The sequence below is a fragment of the Artibeus jamaicensis genome, unplaced genomic scaffold, assembly GCF_021234435.1.
Source record: "Artibeus jamaicensis isolate MK-2021 breed Jamaican fruit bat unplaced genomic scaffold, CSHL_Jam_final contig_3243, whole genome shotgun sequence".
Classification (NCBI taxonomy): Eukaryota; Metazoa; Chordata; class Mammalia; order Chiroptera; family Phyllostomidae; genus Artibeus; species Artibeus jamaicensis.
The window spans coordinates 1,477,548-1,499,328 of NW_026521766.1; the positions used below are offsets into that span (position 1 = coordinate 1,477,548).

The window sequence follows — 21,781 nt, forward strand, 5'->3', positions numbered from 1 at the left end:
ATAATGTACATTCCCATGGGGAGAACCTCATGGAAATTCATCCTCACACAGCCCCGAGGCTACAATACACATTGCGTAACCCCCGTATAGCTGTTTCAGACAGCCCACTTGAAGACTAGTTCCAAGGGACCAAAGCACAATTCTCATTATCGTCGCTTTCTCTCCAAAATCAACATTTCAAACCAGAAAAGTGAAGCAGGAGGAAAAAAAACAGATCCACGAATGATCTGCCAATCACACCTCTTCCCCAAATAGTTAAAAGTCTGCCATAAGAGAGGTTTAAATGAAAACAACCTAGATGAAAGCAGATGGTGCTCTGTCACTTTTTCCGAACTGATTCAAAGATTCAGTTAGGGGAGGGCCTGTCATTTAAGAGTCCCCTTATTCTGTAATATAGACACCAGGAACAATGTTCCTTCTGTCCACCCACCATCCCTCCTTCTCTTCTCTTAGTCTCTCCTTCCTTCCTTCCTTCCTTCCTTCCTTCCTTCCTTCCTTCCTTCCTTCCTTCCTTCCTTCCTTCCTTCCTTCCTTCCTTCCTTCCTTCCCATCTACCTGTCCAACAGGTAAAATATTACATTCTCTGAAGCAGATTTTAAGTGCATTCGATTTACAGCATGACCCAGCAAGTAAATAAACAGTCTGTTGAGTGGAGCAGAATTAAGCATCCAGCCACAGACAGAAAGCCAATACTCTACAAATGGGACCACATGGTATTGGCAGCCATTGACGTCTGCATGCAACCTCTTAACTACTATTACGCGTGAATCTCTCCAGATACGGTTTGTAATCTTATCTCTCGGTGGCTGGCTCGAGTTTGTTTCTGCATTAGGCATGATAGATGCATTTTAGAAACTGACAGTAAAAGATTAATATGCTCATACCCATCAAAGAGAACCTTTCACTGATTTCAAATAGCTTGCCCTCCCTTCAACTGCCAACACCCCCCATGCAATCATTACTTACTCACGAAGGCTTCCTCATCCGTTGGCAAACGCACTGACATGCAGAAGTATGTATCAGACTATTAAAGAAAGAGAGATAAAGATACAAATTAAACTGCTGCTAGTAAAGAAGAAATAACAACTACTCAAAGAATGAGCCCTGGCTAGTGTAGCTCAGTGGATTGAGCGTGGGCCTGCGAACCAGACAATCGCGGTTCGATTCCCAGTCAGGGCACATACTGAGGTTGCAGGCCAGTTCTCTGAAGGCCAGTTCCCAGCAGAGGATGCACGAAAGGCAACCATACATTGATGTTTCTCTCCCTCTCTCCTTCCCTTCCCCTCTAAAGATAAATAAATAAAATCTTTTAAAAAAATTAAAAAAAAAAAAAAAGAATGAGCTATATGACTGGAAAAGAACCAGTGGATCAGTCAGGCACAGTTGCCTGCTGCATGCAGGACGCCAGGTTAGTGGAGGAGCTAACCCTAGTACTTAGGTACTCTAAAAGTCTTTAAGACTCTTCAAATCCTATTACAAAACCATACATCATGAGTAATATTTCTAATGTGTCAGTTAAAAGGCAACATTTTAGAAGCTTATATGAAGGAGTGAAACAATTAATTGCATTCGATTTCAAAATGGTAGGAGTTTGTCTTAACCATATTTGCTATTTGCATAATTAAGGATTTAATTTCCTGAATCACTTAACAATCCCCCCAAATATTAATTAGAGATGTACAATGAGTAAAAGTTGGCCTTAAAATATTATATTTGGTTACTCTTTCTTACTTTAAAATTCTGTGTAGTTTATTGAACAAATTAACATTAACTCAATTATTCTATCTTTTCCAGTTATCAGTCTTTATCTAAATGGTTACTTTTCTGCTATCAAACATATTAACATCAATTATTTTAGTGATAAAAATTGCCATTTACAGAGACTGAGCTCCTGTTCCCCTTCCTTAGTGGAAATCCATGTTCAGTGAGGTGCGCTATGGTTGGTAATATACCTAATGCAAATAGAGACAACTCAGTAATTCATAAGTCATGCATTATTCCTGTTCAGGGCTAGACCCAGAGACTACACAACTATGAACAGAGATCATTGGGTTTCTCTAAACCTACTGGTTAATGCCCAAAATTATGGAATTTGTATCTCTTATTTTATTTCTGTGATGGGATTCAAGGAGGTTCAAATACATATCAAACAAGTTGTTATAATTACAGAACAAGTTGAAAAATTACAGAAATATGATTCAGTCATCTTTCCTTCTGTACATGCCATTTTTCTCACTTGAGCACACTGTTTCATTTCTTAAAGGGTTTTATAGTTATTTCGATTCCTTCTTACTTTGCTAAGAAGAAAATGTACCGGGAAATGTTGACGGTTTCATGGTAAGGAGGTTAAGCCACAGAAATGATGGAGATGTGAACTGTGTATCCAAAACCCAAGAAATATATTGGCAAAATAATGCTCAAAGTTCTCACAATCATGTACAAAATTGCTCATAAATATTTCTCCAACCTGTGAGTTACTCATTCAAAAAAATATTCCTACTCTGTTCTAACAGAAAAAATAATACACTCAAGATTGTTTTATTTGTTCATCCTCAGCTATGAGTAAATCACTACTCAAAGATATTTCATGGTTACTATAGCTGCTGCTGCTACTATTACCATTTCTATCCAACAGTTACTGAATGTTTATAATATTCCAGGCATGATTCTCAATCTTCTACTTGTATTACATCATTTAATAAATTAAACAATCCAGTAAGGTAGATAGATGCTCTTACAACCTCCGTTATATATAAGATACTAAGAATAAGAACATTGAGAGCTGAGTATGTGCTAGCACCGTTCCAAGCCCTTCACATGTATTAACTCTTTTAATCCTCAAAACACATCCCTGTGATATCGGTAATATTTATCATCCCATTTTAGAGATGAAGAAACTGAGGCAAACCAAGGTTAAGCAACTTTACCGTTTCTCCTAGTCAAAACTTCACAATAGGGAGACAGACTTCTGAACCTCCTCTTATCACAGTTTCTTAAGAAAGCTTGCAACTAATCTTTTCTGTCTCTGTGAGATCTAAATCTTTTATCACCAAGAACTTTCTTCTCACATTCAAGGAGTAATTCTGCTCGGATTCTTAGCCACTGAAAGCCTAGCTCTAACTTCCATCACTGATTCCTGTCATAAAGATTGAGAAGCTTGTTTTCCAAGTAAGTGCCAATCAACAAACCCAGATGGCCTGAAGCTCCACCAACACCTCAGTGCCTTTCTTTTAACATGCCCAGTCTTTAAAAGGTCTGTGTTTTGTTTTAGCAAGTTGAGTTCAGTTCACATTGGACCCCCTTCCCTATTGATAGTTACTATTGAAGAAATCTATCCTTACCACTTTAAATAGTGTCCACCTAGTTTACCTCTGACACTAACAAGTGCAGGAGCTGAGACGGGAACATCAGCAGTCTGACTAAGGCATTACAGATCATTCAAAGCAATGCAAACAATTAATGACTTAAAGACAAACCAAACAAAAATTCTTTTAAATTTGGACTAATAGTTTTTGGTTTTATTTTAGCTCTGATTTTATGATAAGCCACCTCAAGCTGTTTTGGAAATAAACAAGTTATAGGTATAAATAGAAATGTGAAATTCAGCAAGTTGGCTCTTTTGACAAAAAGAAAAACTAAGCACAAGAATGGTTAGATATTCAAAATAAAGAAAACTATTATTTATACTGAAGTTGGATCTGATCCATATTGTAATTCTCGCTCATATCATCAGTTGAGCAATTTAAAATGGCAGAATAACTTGGGATTGATATGCTTCTAAGAATTTGTATTCATTAGTTTAATTTCCCTATTAACGAAAATGTGTTCAGATTTCAGTGGTTTCGTTTCTGTTATGTTAAAGCAAGTTTAAAAAAGGAGAAGAAGGAGCAGGAGAAGGCAAAGAAGATGAATGGATAAAGGAGATCCTCTCTGCAGGATAACTAGTATCCTGCAAAATTATTTTGGGAGAACAAAGTTTCTATTAGACACTGTAGCAATGGTCTACCATGGGCCATCATACTCTGATTTAGGATTTTACTTAAGACCCATTTTTCAAGATAAAGAATAATTCTGTTACCAAAAAAGGTAAAAATGTTTTTTACAAAATAAATACATTCTTAAAATACAGTGTGGATCAAATCAATAATAAGCCTTCAACTGAAAGCTCTGAAGACCACAGTTCAGTAGAACAGAGAACAGCTAAAAGGTAACTTATTCTTTTCTCTGCAACTGTAAAAGGTTTTAGTGATTTTGGTCTGGAGTATTCTGGTACTACAGTTTGAATTTGACTTAGAATTAAGCTGAGAACTCAAGATCCATGTAAAGAAGATACACCATCAGGGTCGTTTACACGGTGCAACTGGAGAGCCCAAGTCTTAAAGATGGTGCAGGGCCGAGTTTTGTCTCTCTCAGTCTGGCTGAGTGCAAGTAAGCACTCTTTTTCTTGTTAGTTTTCTTCTCCCAATTACTCTCAGAGTTATAATAAAAGTCTCCAATTGTATGCCTTCAAGACTATTTGACCTGGCTGGTGTGGCTCAGTGGATTGAGTGCCAGCCAGAAAACCAAAGGGTTGCTGGTTCGATTCCCAGTCAGGGCACATTACTGGGTTGCAGGCCAGGTCTCTAGTAGGGAGTGCGCGAGAGGCAACCACACATTGATGTTTCTCTCTGTCTCTTTCTCCCTCCCTACCCCTCTGTCTAAAAATAAATAAATAAATTCTTTTAAAAAAGACTATTAGAGATTATTATGTATCTTTCTTGCTACTTTCTTGCCATTAGCTTAAACATTTTTTAAATTGTTTATTTAGATTTCATATTCTAGCTAAGTTATGATTCTGGAGTCTTTTCACATTTATACTTGTTTTCCTATGAGACTAAATCCTATATTTTAAATAAAATTTAAGATTCCTCATAAGTAAATAAACAACTGTTAAAAATAAGATATATAACCTTTGAAGAATGGCCAGGACAATGGCCTTTGCCAAAGTGTTATAAGCTTATCAATACAGATTCATTTCTATAGCACATCACCGTGAATAAATAACTTAAATTCCATGCTATAAGCAGTAGTTGGTTTAAGTAGTTGAGTTTAAGACCATAATAATGTGTAAACACATAGTTAACAATCATCAACCAGTCTTGGGTTTGAGAAACACTTAAAAAATCTTCCTGAGGCAATAATAGGAAGAAAACTAGAATGATACATTTCTCAAAGTAATGAAATCGTTACATTACTAATATGTATAAATAACCCACTGTGTTTTTCTTTTTTGCAAGATGAACACAAGGAACACTATTTAACAATGACCCAATTAAGTAAATATGACCACACAACCTTTGCCATTCAACAATACAAAAAAAAATTTAAACTGCAATCAGTACTTAGCATTTGACACCTTGTAAAAGAGATAACATTGATTGTGCCTCCTACTTTATTCTGAAAGATTTTCATCATAGTTATTTCCCATGATAATGCCACCAGGTAGGTATTACAGACACTCTTTTTAGGATAGAAAAACTCAAGTTCAAGAAGGCAAATAACTTGTTCGTGATTTTTAAAAATTTCTGGAAGTTGATGAAATGGAATTTGAATTTAGTTCACTAAAGTACTTCTCTTTCCACTATTGACAGATGGGTATTAAAAGGCTATTTTTTGAAGCCCTTTAATATTTGAAAAGAAAATATCAGTTCTTAGACACAATTTTATTTGTTTACTTGATTAATGGGAGAAATAAAGACGTCAAAGAGGCAAAATTTAACGAGAAGTTTTAGTTCAAGTCCTCTGTAAATTTCCAACAGCACCTGAAAACATATCACGAAAGCTTGTTGACAAACTGCAGAAAGCTAGACTAGAGCCACAGTATCTGATTCTGTCACTATTTTGATTCTGCAAAGTAAAGCTATTTGAAAACATATACATAACTCAGATCAATGTTTCTCTGTAACACATTCTGAAGAGACAAACACAGCACCTTACTGCCCATTATAGCAGTTCCTTCAAACACACTGTCCTAGACAGGATGCTTCTATATTTCAAACCAAACTACCTGTACAACCTTTCGCAATGTTCCATATATCATCATCATGAACGCTTTTTTCCTCTCTCTGGGAAGAACACTGTACCTGAGCTTGGTGCCCGGGGACTATCTATAAACTACTGCCGATCCAAACTGCTAACATAATGCTCGGATGCACAGAAAGGGAGACATATAATGTGAACCTACGTAGCCACATCTCCCAGTGCAACCTGCTATGGCATATCAGCCAAATCTGAATCAAGAGGGGCAAGATACTGCCCAGGCCTCTCTACTGCTGCTGTTGGGCATTATCCAGAAAACGTACATTTTCCTGATGAAAGAAGATAGTGTGCTAGAAATGGAAAAAAACTGCCTGTTAGGAAAGAACTGCTATTATATTCTATTATTATCCATTTTAAACTGAGTTCTCGTGCAGGCAGTAACAGTAAAACCTTGTTTACATTATTGAAGAAAAGTGTTCTTTGATTTAGTCATTTGTAAGACAGAGATACAGTGGTTTCTATGGAACAAGTAGTTAATAACATCAACTGCTCATTTAAATCAATGTGGGACAAACAAAACCATCTGTACACCATTACATGTGAAAACTGTTCACATGAAACCAGTAATTTTTGTTTTGGGAAACCAGAGGTACCATTCAGATTCTAGTGTGGAACGCTAGACTGGATAATATCCTCACTGCCCTTTTTATTGTCTGGGCTTAAAGAATCCCTGCAGACTATCTTTCTTACAGAGACTGTTCAATGTGGTGCCACAAATAGGTGTACAGATAGGCAACATGACCCAGTTTCTCTTAGATATGGTCCTTTTGCTTATTTCTGTGGCTGTTCACAATTTGCTGTTCTCTGTATATGGCCATAAGCCATAGAAATATTACATTGTGTGTAGTACAGTCTCGGGTAACTTTTCTCTTGTTAAATAACCAGAGCAGTGGAACCACCTCAGGATGGCAATTATTACTCTGTGCCTGTTTGAAAAGTAGGCAGCCATCTCTCTACCAACCCAGATTATACACATTTTAAATCCAATCCAGAAAAACCGTGGAGGATCCATGAAGCCCTACATTTTCCCACAATATTCACTTTGGGTTTAAATAATTTAAATTCTGCACATAACTGGTGGAAATCTCAGGAACTGGCAGTGGTTTTGCCAGACCAACAAGAAAAAGTACAGAAAGTGATCAGTCCTCTTTGACAAGACTTTGAACTACACTGAGAGGAAGAAAGCAATTAAAAAATATTTTTTAAAGTTTTCTTCGAATTGATCCAGATAGAAAACAGAATTAAATTGTTACTGGGCATCAGCCCACAGCCCAGGCATGTGCCCTGACTGGGAAATGAACCTGCAGTTTGTTGGTTTACGGGAAGATGCTCCAACTGAGTCACACTGATTAGGGCCCAAAGTCATTTTAATACACGAATTTTACGTTTACAGTGACTCTGGTCTACTTTCAACCTAGTGTATAATGAAAAGCAAAGAAAAGCAATGATTTTCTGGAGCAAAAAACCCAGGTTTAAAAAATGTATCTCTCTGAAACCAGAACATAAGACCCTTAATTACAGATACAATTCCTTAAGTTGTCACTTTTATATGGAGTCTACCCTAATTTTTTTCCCTGTTAAGTTTTTTATCTTACCATATACATTAAAAACTATGTTGTCCACTTATGTTTATATTTATTAGACTCTGGAAGAAATAGTTACAGTGAAGATTTTATGTTAAAACATTCTTAAATGCCTCTAAAAGGGCATTCCCTAGAAGGCCCCACTTTTGCCCTTACCATTAAGCTTCATTCCTAAGAACTTCTGCGGTGTTTATCCTAATTCAGAAGGTAATCCTGTTATAGAAATGTCTGCTAGCATCCTATGCATTTACAATGAAACCTGGCACATAGTAGGTGCTCTATAAATATTTGTTGAATCTTGTACGCACCACCTGCTTCCTTTTTGGTGGCAATAAACTCAGTTTAAGAAGGGCTGAACTGACAGAGATGATGCTACAGCTGCCACTGATCTCAGAAAAAAGAAAGAAGGAAAGGCTGAACTGAAACCTGTACTACAGGTGCTGCCTAATCAGGGTTTTATACAAAAGCATCCCTTTTTACATGAATTTTATCCTTCGGCTGCTTTATCCCAGAATCCCATTTGCATTTTTAAACTATAATGACATTGTGGCTGATGATGACAAGACTCTCGATGCCAAGTAGCTGATATGGGAGCTACTTTCCTGGCAAGGCCTCTTCTCTGGGAATTACCACTGTGTACTAGCAAATGATGAAGAAAAGAAAGCATTTTGGTGATGGGACATCTCTTTCTCACAGCGTTCACACGCTTACATTTAAGACAAAACAAAAAGGAGTGCACTAATAACAGTGTGTCATTAATTACCTAGGCTCAGCAGGTGGTAACAGTGGTGGAATCCTTTCTGGCTTCCTGGTTACAGGGGGAGTATGTGATGGGAAACTATACTGTTTCCCATAATCAGGGACACTTGATGAAAAGCAGTTTTTTGAACCTTGTTGTCAACAGTAACTTGTCACACCTCCATTCCTCTCCCTGAGCACAGATGGCTGGAAACTATGTATCAATCTGTTTGGCAACTATTTATCAATCTGTTCTGCAAGCCCGACCACCTTGAGAGACGTAAGAGATGGAAAGCCAATTCAATTCCAGGTTAAATGAAGACAATTGCAACTTCTGAAAAATGACACTTTTTCTTTAAAAAAAGAAGTGAGGAAGAGGCACAACAGGCTGGAGTACTTATGTTTAATGATGAAGTCTCCTATTTAACTATGCTAATCAAGGGCAAAGTCATTTTGCTTCTCTTCACTCCCTTACTGATTCCATGACCAATAGCATCTTCCTTAGATTTGTAACTCACAAAGGAAATATTTCAACAGATATGCATCCTTTGCCTTGAACTTATAAGAGGAACTATAAAATCAAATATAAAAATATTCTTTGGACAGCTCTTTGCTTTTTCTTTGTAGGTCATAGACATTTCTGTCTCAACCTGAGGCGTTGCACCACAGTTCCCTGTTTGCCAGTCTGTGTCCTGCCATTGGACCGTGGTTTAGGGACCGAAGCCCTGATTTATTCTTGTCTGTGCTCCCAAAGATCGCCTGGAAGAAGACCTGGGTATGCAGCGAACCCTGGTTGAACCAGTTTGTTGGACTCTCTTATGCTGCATGACTAATAACCTTTCATAAAGGGCCTATTCCTACCAAAATAGCTCCAGAGCAGTGAGTCATTTTTTCCGTTATGAATTTTATTTATGTTTTTAAGGCTATCAAACCATATTTATTCCACTGTAACTTTCCAACTTCCATTGAAAGATATTATTCATAATTCAAGGAGAGGAACTACTCTACAAAGGTTGTCTTCTCTTTGTATCTAAACTCCCAGGGTATACCGGTAGTTAATGGAATTATTAATCTAATGGACCAAATAGCTGTAGAAACTGCAAAGGCCCATTTTCCAGACATTTTTTTTACTTGTCATCAGTTCATTTTGCATTATAAATGTAAATATTGCACTCCAGCGCATGGTATCCTTCTTTAAGCCAGATTGTAAAATTTCTAATACTAAATAGAAAAGTAAATTCAATGTTTTAAAATAAGTTTTATTTTCTTATTTTTTCAAACTTACATATACACACAGCATGATAAATACAATAAAACTAAGTAATCCTAAATTATCATTATATAAAAGGTTACTATAGCCAGTGGCCCTTAGTAGGCATTACAAGAAAACGACCTTTTATAGCCAGAAGTTATAAAACATAAACTGTATAAATAATATAAAGTAAATTTAAGAGTGATCAAATAGTTTATTGGGGGCAAAATTTTTTATAGAAAGTTTTCCACTGTCAAATTCAGATGGAATGACAGAATACACACCCAAAGCAACTTCTAATGAATCTAGGCAAGAAACCAATAGGTGAGCCCCGGCTGGTGTAGCTCAGTGGATTGAGTGCAGGCTGCGAACCAAAGGGTCGCCAGTTCCATTCCCGGTCAGGGCACAAGGCTGGGTTGCAGGCCAGGTCCCCAGTGGGGGCCACGTGAGAGGCAACCACACATTGATGTTTCTCTCCCTCTTTCTCCTTCCCTTCCCCTCTCTCTAAAAATAAGTAAATAAATAATTTTTAAAAAAAGAAACCAATAGGTGAAAGGCTGTTAAAAAATCTTTATAATGGAGTAATCCATCTCACAATTCCTAATTTAATAAGTGTTTAACATCGTAAGAAGAGAGACACTCAAACATTGTATGCTTCTCATTGGTATCACATAACATCACCTATAAATTTCTTGACAAACACTCCAGCCTAAATCTAATCCAGCCTTTAGATATACCAACACAGGAAATACAAGGGGCAGAGGGACACACTAAATGATACTCTAGATGCAATCGGCAAAGCCTAGAATGTAAAAATCTCTTTAGGACAAATACACTGTCTTCACAAATAACTTACAAGGAAAAAAAGAGACAAAGGGAACCTCACTACTCTTAAAAACACGTATCAATAAGATTTACCGTGTAGACTACATTCAGAGGCTAACGCAAACAAACCAACATTTAAAAATGTAACTAACAATCAGACAAATTTGACACTGACTACATGTTTGATAATATAATAGTAATAATGGTGATTGTGATTATGTTCTAAAAATAAAGTATATATCCTTTAAAACATATACTGACATACTACAATATGAAATTAAATGAAATGATGTCTAGTAGATGCCCCCAAATAACTCAATGCGTGTATGTGTGGAGGGGAAAAAAAGTAGGTAGATAATTGATAAACAGGAGTTAAACATGAGTTAATAATTCTTCATGGGTGTGTGGGGTTTCATTACAGAAGCCTTACCATTTTTTTATAGTTAAAGTTTTCATATCAAATGTGTCAAATATAGCCCTGGCTGGTGTGGCTCAGTGGGTTGGGAATCATCCCACAAAGTGAAAGCTCCCAGGGTCAATCCCCGTTTAGGGCACATGCCTGGGTTGCCAGCTAGGTTCCTGGCTGGGGGCGTGCAAGAGGCAACTGACCGATGTTTCTCCCACGCATCATGTTTCTCTCCCTCTCTTTCTGTCTCCCTTCCTCTCACTCTAAAAAAGAAATAAATACAATTTAAAAAAATGTTTCAAATAAAAAAAGGTGCAGTTTGTCTCCAAGAATCTTTGAAACTAACCTAACAACCAATTAATGTAGCAGCCAAGAAGCCAAATGACAAGTATATATTGATTCTCTCTATAGTTTGTTTCTGGGACATAAAAATACGTATGAAAAATTATCTTCCTACAGAAACTTTAGAATCCAATGGAGGAGGCAAAGGCTCCCGTTAGGAAACAGAGAGGTGTTAAGCTTCGTGTTAAGCACTAGAAGGGCGGTGGGAGTTCAGAGAAGGGAGAGATCAGAAGGGTTGACTGGGTCCAGGCGGGAGCTGTTAGGGCAAGGGGAGGAGGGCTGTTTGCCTGGGTCTGAGTCCCAGAGGAACTTTTCTCCTAACAAGGTAACATAGAGAGTGAGAGATACAGACAGGACTGAAAAAAGATAATACAACTTTCAACTTGTGTGCAGAACCCACCATTTGCAATGCACAGCTTTCATATAGTTTAAAAATCCTTTAGCATTTTTGTGAATGGCACTGTATATTATGCTGTACCATTTCTATAATGAAAGTATTAATTTGTTATATTTAATATTAAAAATATATCAGTCAAAGCTACTTTAGAAAACAAGGCACAAATAAAGGAGTCAAGTGAAGAAAGTTTAACCAAGTAACCAAGGACAAAGCTGTGGGCTAGGTTAAGGGAAGCATGTATGGGGTTTTAAAACACTTCAGGAATTTACAAAGTAGTAGCTGTTACCACTCAAAGACACACAAGGCAAGCCCTGGCTGGTGTGGCTCAGCTGGCTGGAATGTTTGATTCCCAGCTAGGATACGCACCTGGATTGCACGTTCCATCCCCAGTAGTGGCTTGGGGCTCATACAAGGAGGCAGCCAAGTTGATTTTTCTCTTTCACATCTCTCTCCCCTCTCCCCCTTCCTCTCCCTTAAAGTTAATGAAAAAAATGTTCTACCCTTAGGCGAAGATAATAAAATATGAAGAAAGAAGAGGAAGTTATTAAAACCAGAAACTGCTTTAGCCACAGGAAAGATGACAGTAGCTATGGCATAGGGAGAGAAATCCTGTCCCTGCTGACCAACAGAGAAGGAGCCAAGGAAATAAATGCCCTGACCTCTTCCTCTTTCTCTCCAGTCTTCCACTGACTGCAGCAACTGGATGCCAGACAGCATGAGAGCAATGCAAGGTGCCCATAAAGGTCAGTCTCCTGGAGCCAGGAGTAGGCTGAAGGAGAGTGGGAAGCACATCGGGAGAGTCCAGTGGGGAACGTCTGGCAGGCAGAATGCGTCCTTGTTTTTCTACGCCTGCCTAAGCATTTCTTAATATTTAGAAAATGATAAAATGGGAGCCTCAAAAATAGGAAGTGACTGTAGGCTTCTCTTAGCATCTGAGAAGCCCTGAGCAGAGAAGCTGAGTCTCTGTGTAGAAGCGGCAGAATTCAGATAAACAAAGTAACAGGGAGATCCCCAGAGTTGGGAGTTGAAAACTTCACTCGGACAAAACCCAGAGATGGAAGCATGGTGAAAGTGGAGACAAACCAGTGGACTAATAGGCACCGAGGTGACACTTTAGAGAGTTCTGAGTAAGGAAGCCGGGCAGACTGAACAAAACCAGGTAATGAAAGGGGCTGGGAGATGAGAATTCAGATGTGATCTTTTTAGATGTGCTGTGAGTCACGGCCTGTGAGTGAAGGGCAGGGCACAAAATCATGAGTGTCGCCCTTTAGGAAGTACACTGATGGAACTGAGAATGAGCAATGGGGATACAACAGCAGTCCGGGAACGAACCAGTAGGCACCCCTATTGGTTTGGGTTAAGTCTGTAAACAGTGGAGTTCTGTCCATTTGCCCAGCCACATGCCCCATATATCCAACAATCCCTCAAATATATACTGATTCTACTATTGCCAGGTCCTGGACTAGACAGGGAGCATTCAATGCTGAGCAGAGACAGATGTGTTTCCTGCCCTCCCAAAGTCTGCAGGCTGGAGAGGAAACAGCTATGATTTGAGTAGTGACACGAACAAATGTAAAACTGATGTCACGAAGGGCACTCTGAAAAGAGGCGTGTGGTGCTATGAGAGCAATGACAGCTCTCTGAGAGGTGGGGGTGGGGTGGAGCCGGAGGGATGGGGGAAGGAGAAGGGGTCGGGAAAAAATTCTCTGAGAAAATGCTGCTTAGGTCGAGGTCTGGACGCTGGGAAGGCATTGCCTGGTGCAGATACAGAGGGGGAGCAAGAACAGGGCGAGGGCAAGGGCTGACCGGAGACTGTAGGAAGCACAGGGAGAGGGAAACCAGTGTCGCTGTGACAGAGAAGAAAAGGGACACATTTGAAAGACGTTTCAAAGGACAAGGTAAAAAAAGGTTGTAGACACCTAGAATTTAGACCATTGAGAGGGTAAACAAGCCCTGGCTGGTGTAGCTCAGTGGATTGAGCACAGGCCTGGGAAGCAAAGGGTCATGGTTCGATTTCCATGGTTCGATTCCTGGGTTGCAGGCCAGTTCCCAGCAGGGGACGCAGGAGAGGCAACCATACATTGATATTTCTTTCCCTCTCTCCTTCCCTTCCCCTCTAAAGATAAATAAATAAAATCTTTTTTTTTTTAAAAGAAGGTAAGCAGTCTAATGTGATCCCAACCATTTTAACTAAGGAGAGGAGACATTTAATTTCCTAATCAACCTTATTTGGTAATGTGCCTTGTGACTTGACCAAAGAATACAACTAATAAATATATAACATAAAGAAATATTTTAGGTATTGTGCAAGGTGCTAGGAATATAGCCTTAACTAGACAGACAACCTTTATTACATCATATGGGACTTCAACCAACTTGCTTCCCTACATATACCCGAGACCAGGGAGAGCTAGGCATAGATTCATGGAGGATCAATTAATCACTGAGTATTCACTGAGTACTGTCTATGTAAAGACACAATGCAAAATCCTGTGTTAATACTATATTGTCTGCAGCCCAGGTATGAGCTGGCTTCTTTTAAATGCAGATGATTGTTTGCTCAGTATGAGCATAAACTGACAAAAATGTGCCCAAGAAAGAGTAAGATGCAGTCACTGGTTTCAGTGAAAGATCTAAAACATGAAGATGAATCACTGTAAGCAACAATACAACAGGTCTGTAAGTGATACAAATTATCACGGCCCTCAGATCAGATCAGTTTCAGGGAATCTGGTTGTTTTGTAGAGCGAGGGAAACATATTCTGCGACTTGATGGGATCTGATTTCAATAGGTGAAGATGCAGGGCAAACCAGTTTTAACAGGCAGAATAACATCAAGAAATTTAATGGCATCAGGGAATAACAGGCTAAGTGTGGTAGAAAATGGGGGAATTGAGATTTTCTCCAAGCCATGGAAGTAATATTGGAAATAACAGTGAGCTAACAAGGCTATTTTATTGATTACAGTACACAGTAGGTTATGTACATTAGAGTGACTAACTATACTGGTGTCACAATGGTGACATAAGGTTATTTGATACAAGCCAAGGGGAGAAAATGTTCTGGTAGACTAATATTTAGAAAGTCAAGGGTTGAAAAAATAATTTCAATCTTGTTTACATTTCAATGCTCCAATAGATTACTTAAAAATGTATATATGCCTAAATGAACTCTACTAATATTAATATATATGGGATGATATATTTAAATGTCACTAGATTTGAATTTATCTCAAAGAAAAAAGTCACTGTCAGTCAATGATTTCCTGAACTGACAACCACAACAAGGATACAAGGTCATTCTCCATTTAGTTGTGTTTCCTTCATAAAAGAGTGATTCACAGATATGCAAATTTCTATTCTCTATAAATTTCTTAACCACAATAAAGATGTTCTGGAAGATTTATTAAAATATATGCAAAGAAACTATCTTTAATTCATATGTGTGTAACCTTATTTTGGACAACTAACATTATTGGATTTTGGGAAATATGTACATGTTGAGAAAAAAAGGGAAGTGGGAAAATAAGTGATATACAATCTTTCAATGAACTTGGAGACTCCTGACAGCAGCTGACTTGAATGCGTTAAAATATTGCTAAATTTGGCTTTTAGTTGCTATAGTAGTACTTTAAATCTCCTTGGTTATTATAGAAGGTTTTCTGGTCATGACAAACCAAAGTGAAAAGGGAATACTGTGGGCAGTGACTGTATTAAATACCTTATTTATTTCAACTGACTCCTGCCATAATTGATGGAAGGACCAAAGTCCCCTTGCACCTGACAGCCATGGGTTTCTAGACACAAGTTTAATGGTGCTGATTAAATACATGGTAGGTAGAAGACAGACAAGTATATATAACCTCTGGCAGAATCTGAGAATTCATGTTGAGTAAGATAAATTTTCTACTCTCAACTCTGAACTGTTTAGGGTAGGAACTTAATTTCCTCACTCCTGAGCACAATTTCCTCCATTCTGTATTATGGAATGCTTATGACAGCAGAAAAACTATACAGAAACTATTAGTTAACTAGTTAACTTGTAGACTTGTTTGACCTCATAACAGTCACCATTTAAATACTTGTATCTATCAGGCTGCCAGTCTATTTTCTTTCTTACATCTATTGTGTCTGCCTTCAAAGTCTAAGGCAAGTAGCTGAAACCACGGCGGTAAAATATCTGTGAATACTGCTTCAGTATTTATGAAATATACATTAAGGAAAAATGAATATTTTAACACATCCAAAATAGAAAAGCTAAATATTATAATAACATCAATTGCAGAAATACTGAGGTAAACAGAGAATCTGCATCTTTATAAAAGCAAAAGGATCATTCATTTGGAAGCAAATGGCATAACTTCAGTAGAGCTTACATATGAAAAAAAACAACTTTTATTTCCATAAATAGTGAAGGGTAAAATATTGTAGGGGTACTTTTCTGCTTATACTTAATTCGATGTCAGTTTTTTTTAAGAGTTTGTTGTTTTGTTTTGGATTCTATTTCCAAATGAAAACATTTAAAAGTAAGTAAAGCATTTTTCAGTTATACATAGAGTGTTAAAATGTTAACTGTGTGTACATCTGAGATCTATGAAAGGAAACGCTCCGATATCTCAGACACATCACCTTCCCTGTGTAAACTGGCGTTGCCATGGCAAAGGTTTTTGTTAGCTGAGGGGAGGGATGTCACAATGTGCAGCAGCACTGCACTCGCCAGTTTTATACACCCCTCTTCCAAAACGCTGTCAGGTGTGTTGGGTGGGGTGGCTTTTGCATGCTAAGGTAGAACTGTTCCTTTAATGTGCACATCAGATTGGTTCCTTTATACATGATTAAGTGGAATGTGTTATCTGTGAAAAGCAATCTGTGCCTTGAAAGAGTAGGATCTGCATTTTTGCTTAATGAATGCAGCATGCATGTGGCATGGTTCCAAATGCTCCTCTTGCGTAGGGCTAGTAAAATATCAGTTCAGTTGTGGAAGATGGTGTGTGTCCAGGGATTCAGCCCTTTCATCCACGGTGTCCAATTTGTTGGCATACATTTGTTTGCAATATTCTCTTACAATCCTTTGTATTTCTTTGGCTTCAATTTTAACTTTTCCTCTGTCATTTCTGATTTTACTTAGGTCCTCCCTCTCTTTTTTTTTTTTGCCGAGTCTGGATAAAGGTTTGTCCGTCTTGTTTACCTTTTTGAAGAACTAGCTCTTGGTTTCATTGATCTTTTTTACTGTTTTTTTAAGACTATTTCATTGATTTCTACTCTGGTCTTTATTATATCCTCTCTTCTATTCACTTTGGGCTTTATACATTGCTATTTTTAAGCTCTTTTAAGTGTAAAGTTAGATCGTGTATTTGAGACTTTTTTTTTATTTCTTGAGGTAGGCCTGTAATGCAATGAATTTCCCTCTTGGGGTTTTTTTTGCCATATCCCACAGATTTTGGGTTGCTGTGTTCTCATTTTCATTTGTTTTGGGACATTTTTCTATTTCTTCTTTGGTCTCATTGTTAGCCCCTTCATTGTTTAGTAACATGTTATTTAGCCTACATGTTTTTGTGTACCTTTCAGTTTTTTTCTTGTGATTGGTTTCTAATTCATACTATTGTGATCAGAAAAGATCCCTGATATGATTTCAATCTTCTTAAAGTGACTGAGATTTGTTCTGTGTCCTAATATGTGGTCTATCCTAGAAAATGTTCCACGTGCAATTGAAGAGCATGTATATTCTGTAGCTCTGGGGTGAAATGCTCTGAGGATAATCTATCTGATCTACTATGTCATTCTTAGAAACATATAATCTTCCAAAACTGAATCAGGAAGAATCAGAAAATCTGAATAGAACAATTACCACTAATGAAATGAAAGCAATCAAAAAACTACCAACAAAAAAAAATTCTGGACCAGATGACTTCACAGGTAAATTTTACCAAACATTTTGAGAAGAATTAACACCTATGCTTTTCAAGCTATTCCAAAGAATTTAAGATGAGGGAGGCCTCCTAAGCTCATTTCATGAGGCCAGAATTATTCTAATTCCAAAACCAGATAAAGACACAACAACGAAAGAGAATTATAAGCCAATATCTCTAATGAACATTGATGCTAAAATCCTCAAGAAAATGTTAGCAAACAGCAACCAGGAATACATTAAAAAGATCACACACCATGATCAAGTGGGATTTATTCCAGGGATGCAAGGTTGGTAAAATATCTGCAAATCAATAAATGTGATACACCACATAAAATAAAGGATAAAAACCACATAATCATATTAATAGATGCAAAAAAGCATTTGATAAAATCCTACCCCATTTATGATTTTTAAAAAAAGCTCTTAGTAAAGTGGGAATAAAACAAATGCACTTCAACACAATAAAGTCCATATATGACAAACCCATTGCCAACATCATAATCCATTAGTAAAAATCACAAGTTCCCCCTGAAGATTGGGAATGAGATAGGGATGTCTGCTTTCATAAATGGTACTCAGCATAGTACTAGAAGTCCTAGCCATAGCAATCAGACAAGATGAATAATAATCATCCAAACTGGAAAGGAAGTAAAACTGTCATTTTTTCCAGATGACATGAAACTGTACATAAAGAAAACTACAGATTCCACTATAAAATTACTAGAACCAATAAGTGAATTCATTAAAATAGCAGGGTACAAAATAAATATCCAGAAGTGAATTGCATCTCTATACACCAATAATAAACTATCAAAAAGGAAAACTGAGAAAACAACTCCATTTATTATTACATCAGAAAATAAAATAAAAGGACTTCTGGTCAAGATGGAGGCATAGGTAGACATACTTTGCCTCCTTGCACAACCACAAGAAGGATCACAACTAACCTCAAAACAAAAAATATCCAGAACTAACAGATAATTGGACTGTATGGAAGTCTGACAACCAAGGAGCCATATTTTTTAAAAAGCCATATTCATCCATACAGGTAAGAGGAGCTAAGACTGGAAGCTGGGGTAGAGAGGGCATGGTGTAGTGGTGAGGTGGCAATGGCAAGGCAGCCACAGTGACCAGCAGAACAGGTAGTCGCTTATTCATGTGTGGTGAATAAAAGTTGGGAAGGGTACCTGGTAAATGAGTGATCCCAGCCCTAGGCTAGACCATGCAACCCAGGACTCCACCATTGGGAAATAAAGCCTCAAATTTCTGGCTGTAAAAACTAGCGGGGATGGGGGTGGTGGGAGAGACTTCCAATCTCTCTGGAGAGTCTGTTTAAAGGGCCCACACAGTCTGAGAATGTATGCAATGCCACTCACCTAAGAACCAATACCAGGGCAACAGCTAGAGGGGCGCCAGTTGTATATGCGAAGTTGGGGAACTGACTGGAGGTGGTATGAGTGCCAAGCAAGCCTCCAGCAGCCAGGCAGCAGCCAACCCCCCTCTGACCTTTCCCCCACACAAAGAGCCACAAACCAATGAAGTAGGTTGCCCCACCCTGATGACTATCTAAGGCTCTTCCCATACAAGTTAACAGGTGCACCAAGATGGAATCAAACCAGCTCTACCTAATACACAGAGACACACACAAGGAGGTTGCCAAATGAAGGAGACAAAAAAATGTGCCCCCCCCAAAACAGAACAAAACCGCAGAAAAAGAATAAAGCAAAACAGAGATAGTCAACCTATCAGATGCAGAGTTCAAAACACTGGTGATAAGGATGCTCAATGAACTCACTGAATATGGGAAAAGCATAAGGGAAGAAATGAAGGCTACACTAACCAAAATACAGGAAAACTCACAGGTAATCAACAGTGAAGGGAACAAAGAAAGGATCCATCAATGAATTGGAACATTAGGAAGAAAAAAAACAGTCAATCAGAACAGAATAATGAAACAAAATTCAAAAAGAAAGGAGAGAATAAGAAAATTCTAGGACATCTCCCAAAGTGCCAAAATCTGAATGATGGGGATGCCAGAAGGAGAAGAGGAAGAGCAAGAAATTGAAATCTTATTTGAAAAAAATAATGAAAGAAAACTTCCCTAATTTGGTGAACAAAATAGACATACAAGTCCAGTAGGCACAGAATCCCAAACAAGTTGGACCCGAAGAAGACCACACCAAGACCATCATAATTAACATGCCAAGGGTTAAAGATAAAGAATCTTAAAAGCAACAAGACAAGAGAGTTACCTATAAAGGAGTTCCCATAAGACTATCAGCTGATTTCTCAAAAGAGACTTTGCAGGTTAAAAGGGACAGTCAAGAAATATTAAAAGTGATGAAAAGCAAGGACCTACAACCAAGATTAGTCTATCCAGCAAAGCTATCATTTAGAATGGAAGGGCAGATAAAGTGCTTCCCAGACAAGGTCAAGCTAACAGAGCTCATCATCACCAAGCCCTTATTATACGAAATGTTAAAGGAACTTACTTAAGAAAAAGACAATCAGCCCTGGACAGTGTGGCTGAGTGGATTGAGTGCCAGCCGGGTTGCTGGTTTGATTCCTAGCCAGGGTTCATGCCTGCATTGTAAGCCAGGTCTCCAGTAGGAGGTATGTGAGAGGTGACCACACATTGATGTTTCTCTCCCTCCCTTCCTCTCTCTAAAAATAAATTAAAAATCTTTAAAAAATGAAAAAGATCAAAACTATGAACATTAAAATGACAACAAACACAACTATCAAAACTAAATCTAAAAAACAAAAACAAACCAAGCAAACAACTAGAACAGGAACAGAATCATAGATAGGGAGATAATTTGGAGGCTTATCAGTGAGAAGGTAAAGGGGAAAAATGGGGGAAAAGATACAGGGATTAAGAGGCATAATTGGTAGCTACAAAATAGACAGGGGGATGTTAAGAACAGTATAGGAAATGGAGAAGCCAAAGAACTTATATGTACAACCCATGGACATGAACCAATGGGGAAGGATTGCTGGAAAGAAGGGGGATGCTGGGTAAGGGGGGCAAAGAAGGAGAAATTGGGAAAACTGTAATATGATAATCAATAAAATACACTTTCAGAAAATAAATAAAATAAAATACCTGGGAATAAATGTAACCAAAGATATAAAAGACCTGTACTCAGAAAATTATGAGGCACTGAGGAAAGTGACTTTATCTATGATAAAGGGATATAAAAAAGAACATCCCTGTTCTTTATCTGTAAGTCTGTCTCTATTTTGCTTCTTAGTTCAGTTTAACTTTTATGATTATTACCAGGTTTAGACTTCATTTATTCTGTTAATATTAATATTCTTCATTTGCTTTTCTTTTGGGTTGCCTGTCTTCTCGGTCTGTGAGAGGGACCTCTTTTTATACTTGGTACATTAGCCTTTTCTGTCATGTATTCCTGCTTAAATAATTGTCAACTTTAAAAGTTTGTGTATGTGCATGCATGTATGTGTATACACTTAAAATATTTTTATCTTTCCAATCTCTTCTATAGGTAGTGGTCTGTTCAGTTCTCAGGTCAATTTGAATAGCTAAGTACTTTGTAGAAAACACTCAAGATTTTCCTCAAGATTATAAAATTTATTATAATCAACACATTCCTTAAGATTATAAAGTTTATGCACATAGATTTTCACATAATAGGGTCTATTTTTTCTCTCTATGTTATAATACTTAATAATGTATATTTTTTGCACTTTTTGTCTTTGTAGGCTTGCCATGAGCTTATCCATTTTAACAGATGTTTCAAAGAAAGTTTCTGATTTTGTTCATACATTTTTGTTTTAAATTATTTTATTAATTTCAGCTTTTATCCATATTCTTGCTTTTCATTCACTTGATTGGTCTTTTCCTCATTTACTAAGTTGAATGCTGATGTGGATATACTTTGATTCTGTTTTTCATTAAAAAAAATCTTAGGCTATCATTTTTTTCTCTGAGTACCACTCTAGCTGGGTCTTATGGGTTTTATTAGGAAGTATTTTTTTACCGTTACTAGATACTTTATAATTTTAATTTTTGTCTTTCTTTTTGTTTCAGAAGTTGTACTGAAGAATTGTTCTTAATTTTTGAGTAGTTAAGTTTTTTCCATGATATCATTTCATGGTCTATTTCTAGTTTTATTGGGTTATTATCAAAGGATCATGGCTGTACAATCTCAAGTATCTTACTGTCTAGGTATGTAGTAATCTCAAGTATCTTAATGTCTAGGTATGTGATTCTTATAAATGTCCTA

At 37.5% G+C, this 21,781-nt stretch overlaps 1 protein-coding gene across 14 annotated transcripts in view; it reads right to left on the bottom strand.

Annotated features, from left to right (window-relative positions):
* PAM (peptidylglycine alpha-amidating monooxygenase) overlaps positions 1-21,781 on the bottom strand; it is a 278,484-nt gene that overhangs the window by 118,629 nt on the left and 138,074 nt on the right. For all 14 annotated transcript variants that reach the window (XM_037142660.2, XM_037142659.2, XM_037142657.2 and 11 more), the window contains one exon: positions 967-1,024. In XM_037142660.2, coding sequence (XP_036998555.2) covers positions 967-1,024 — 58 coding nt within the window. The remainder of the gene's footprint in view (positions 1-966; positions 1,025-21,781) is intronic.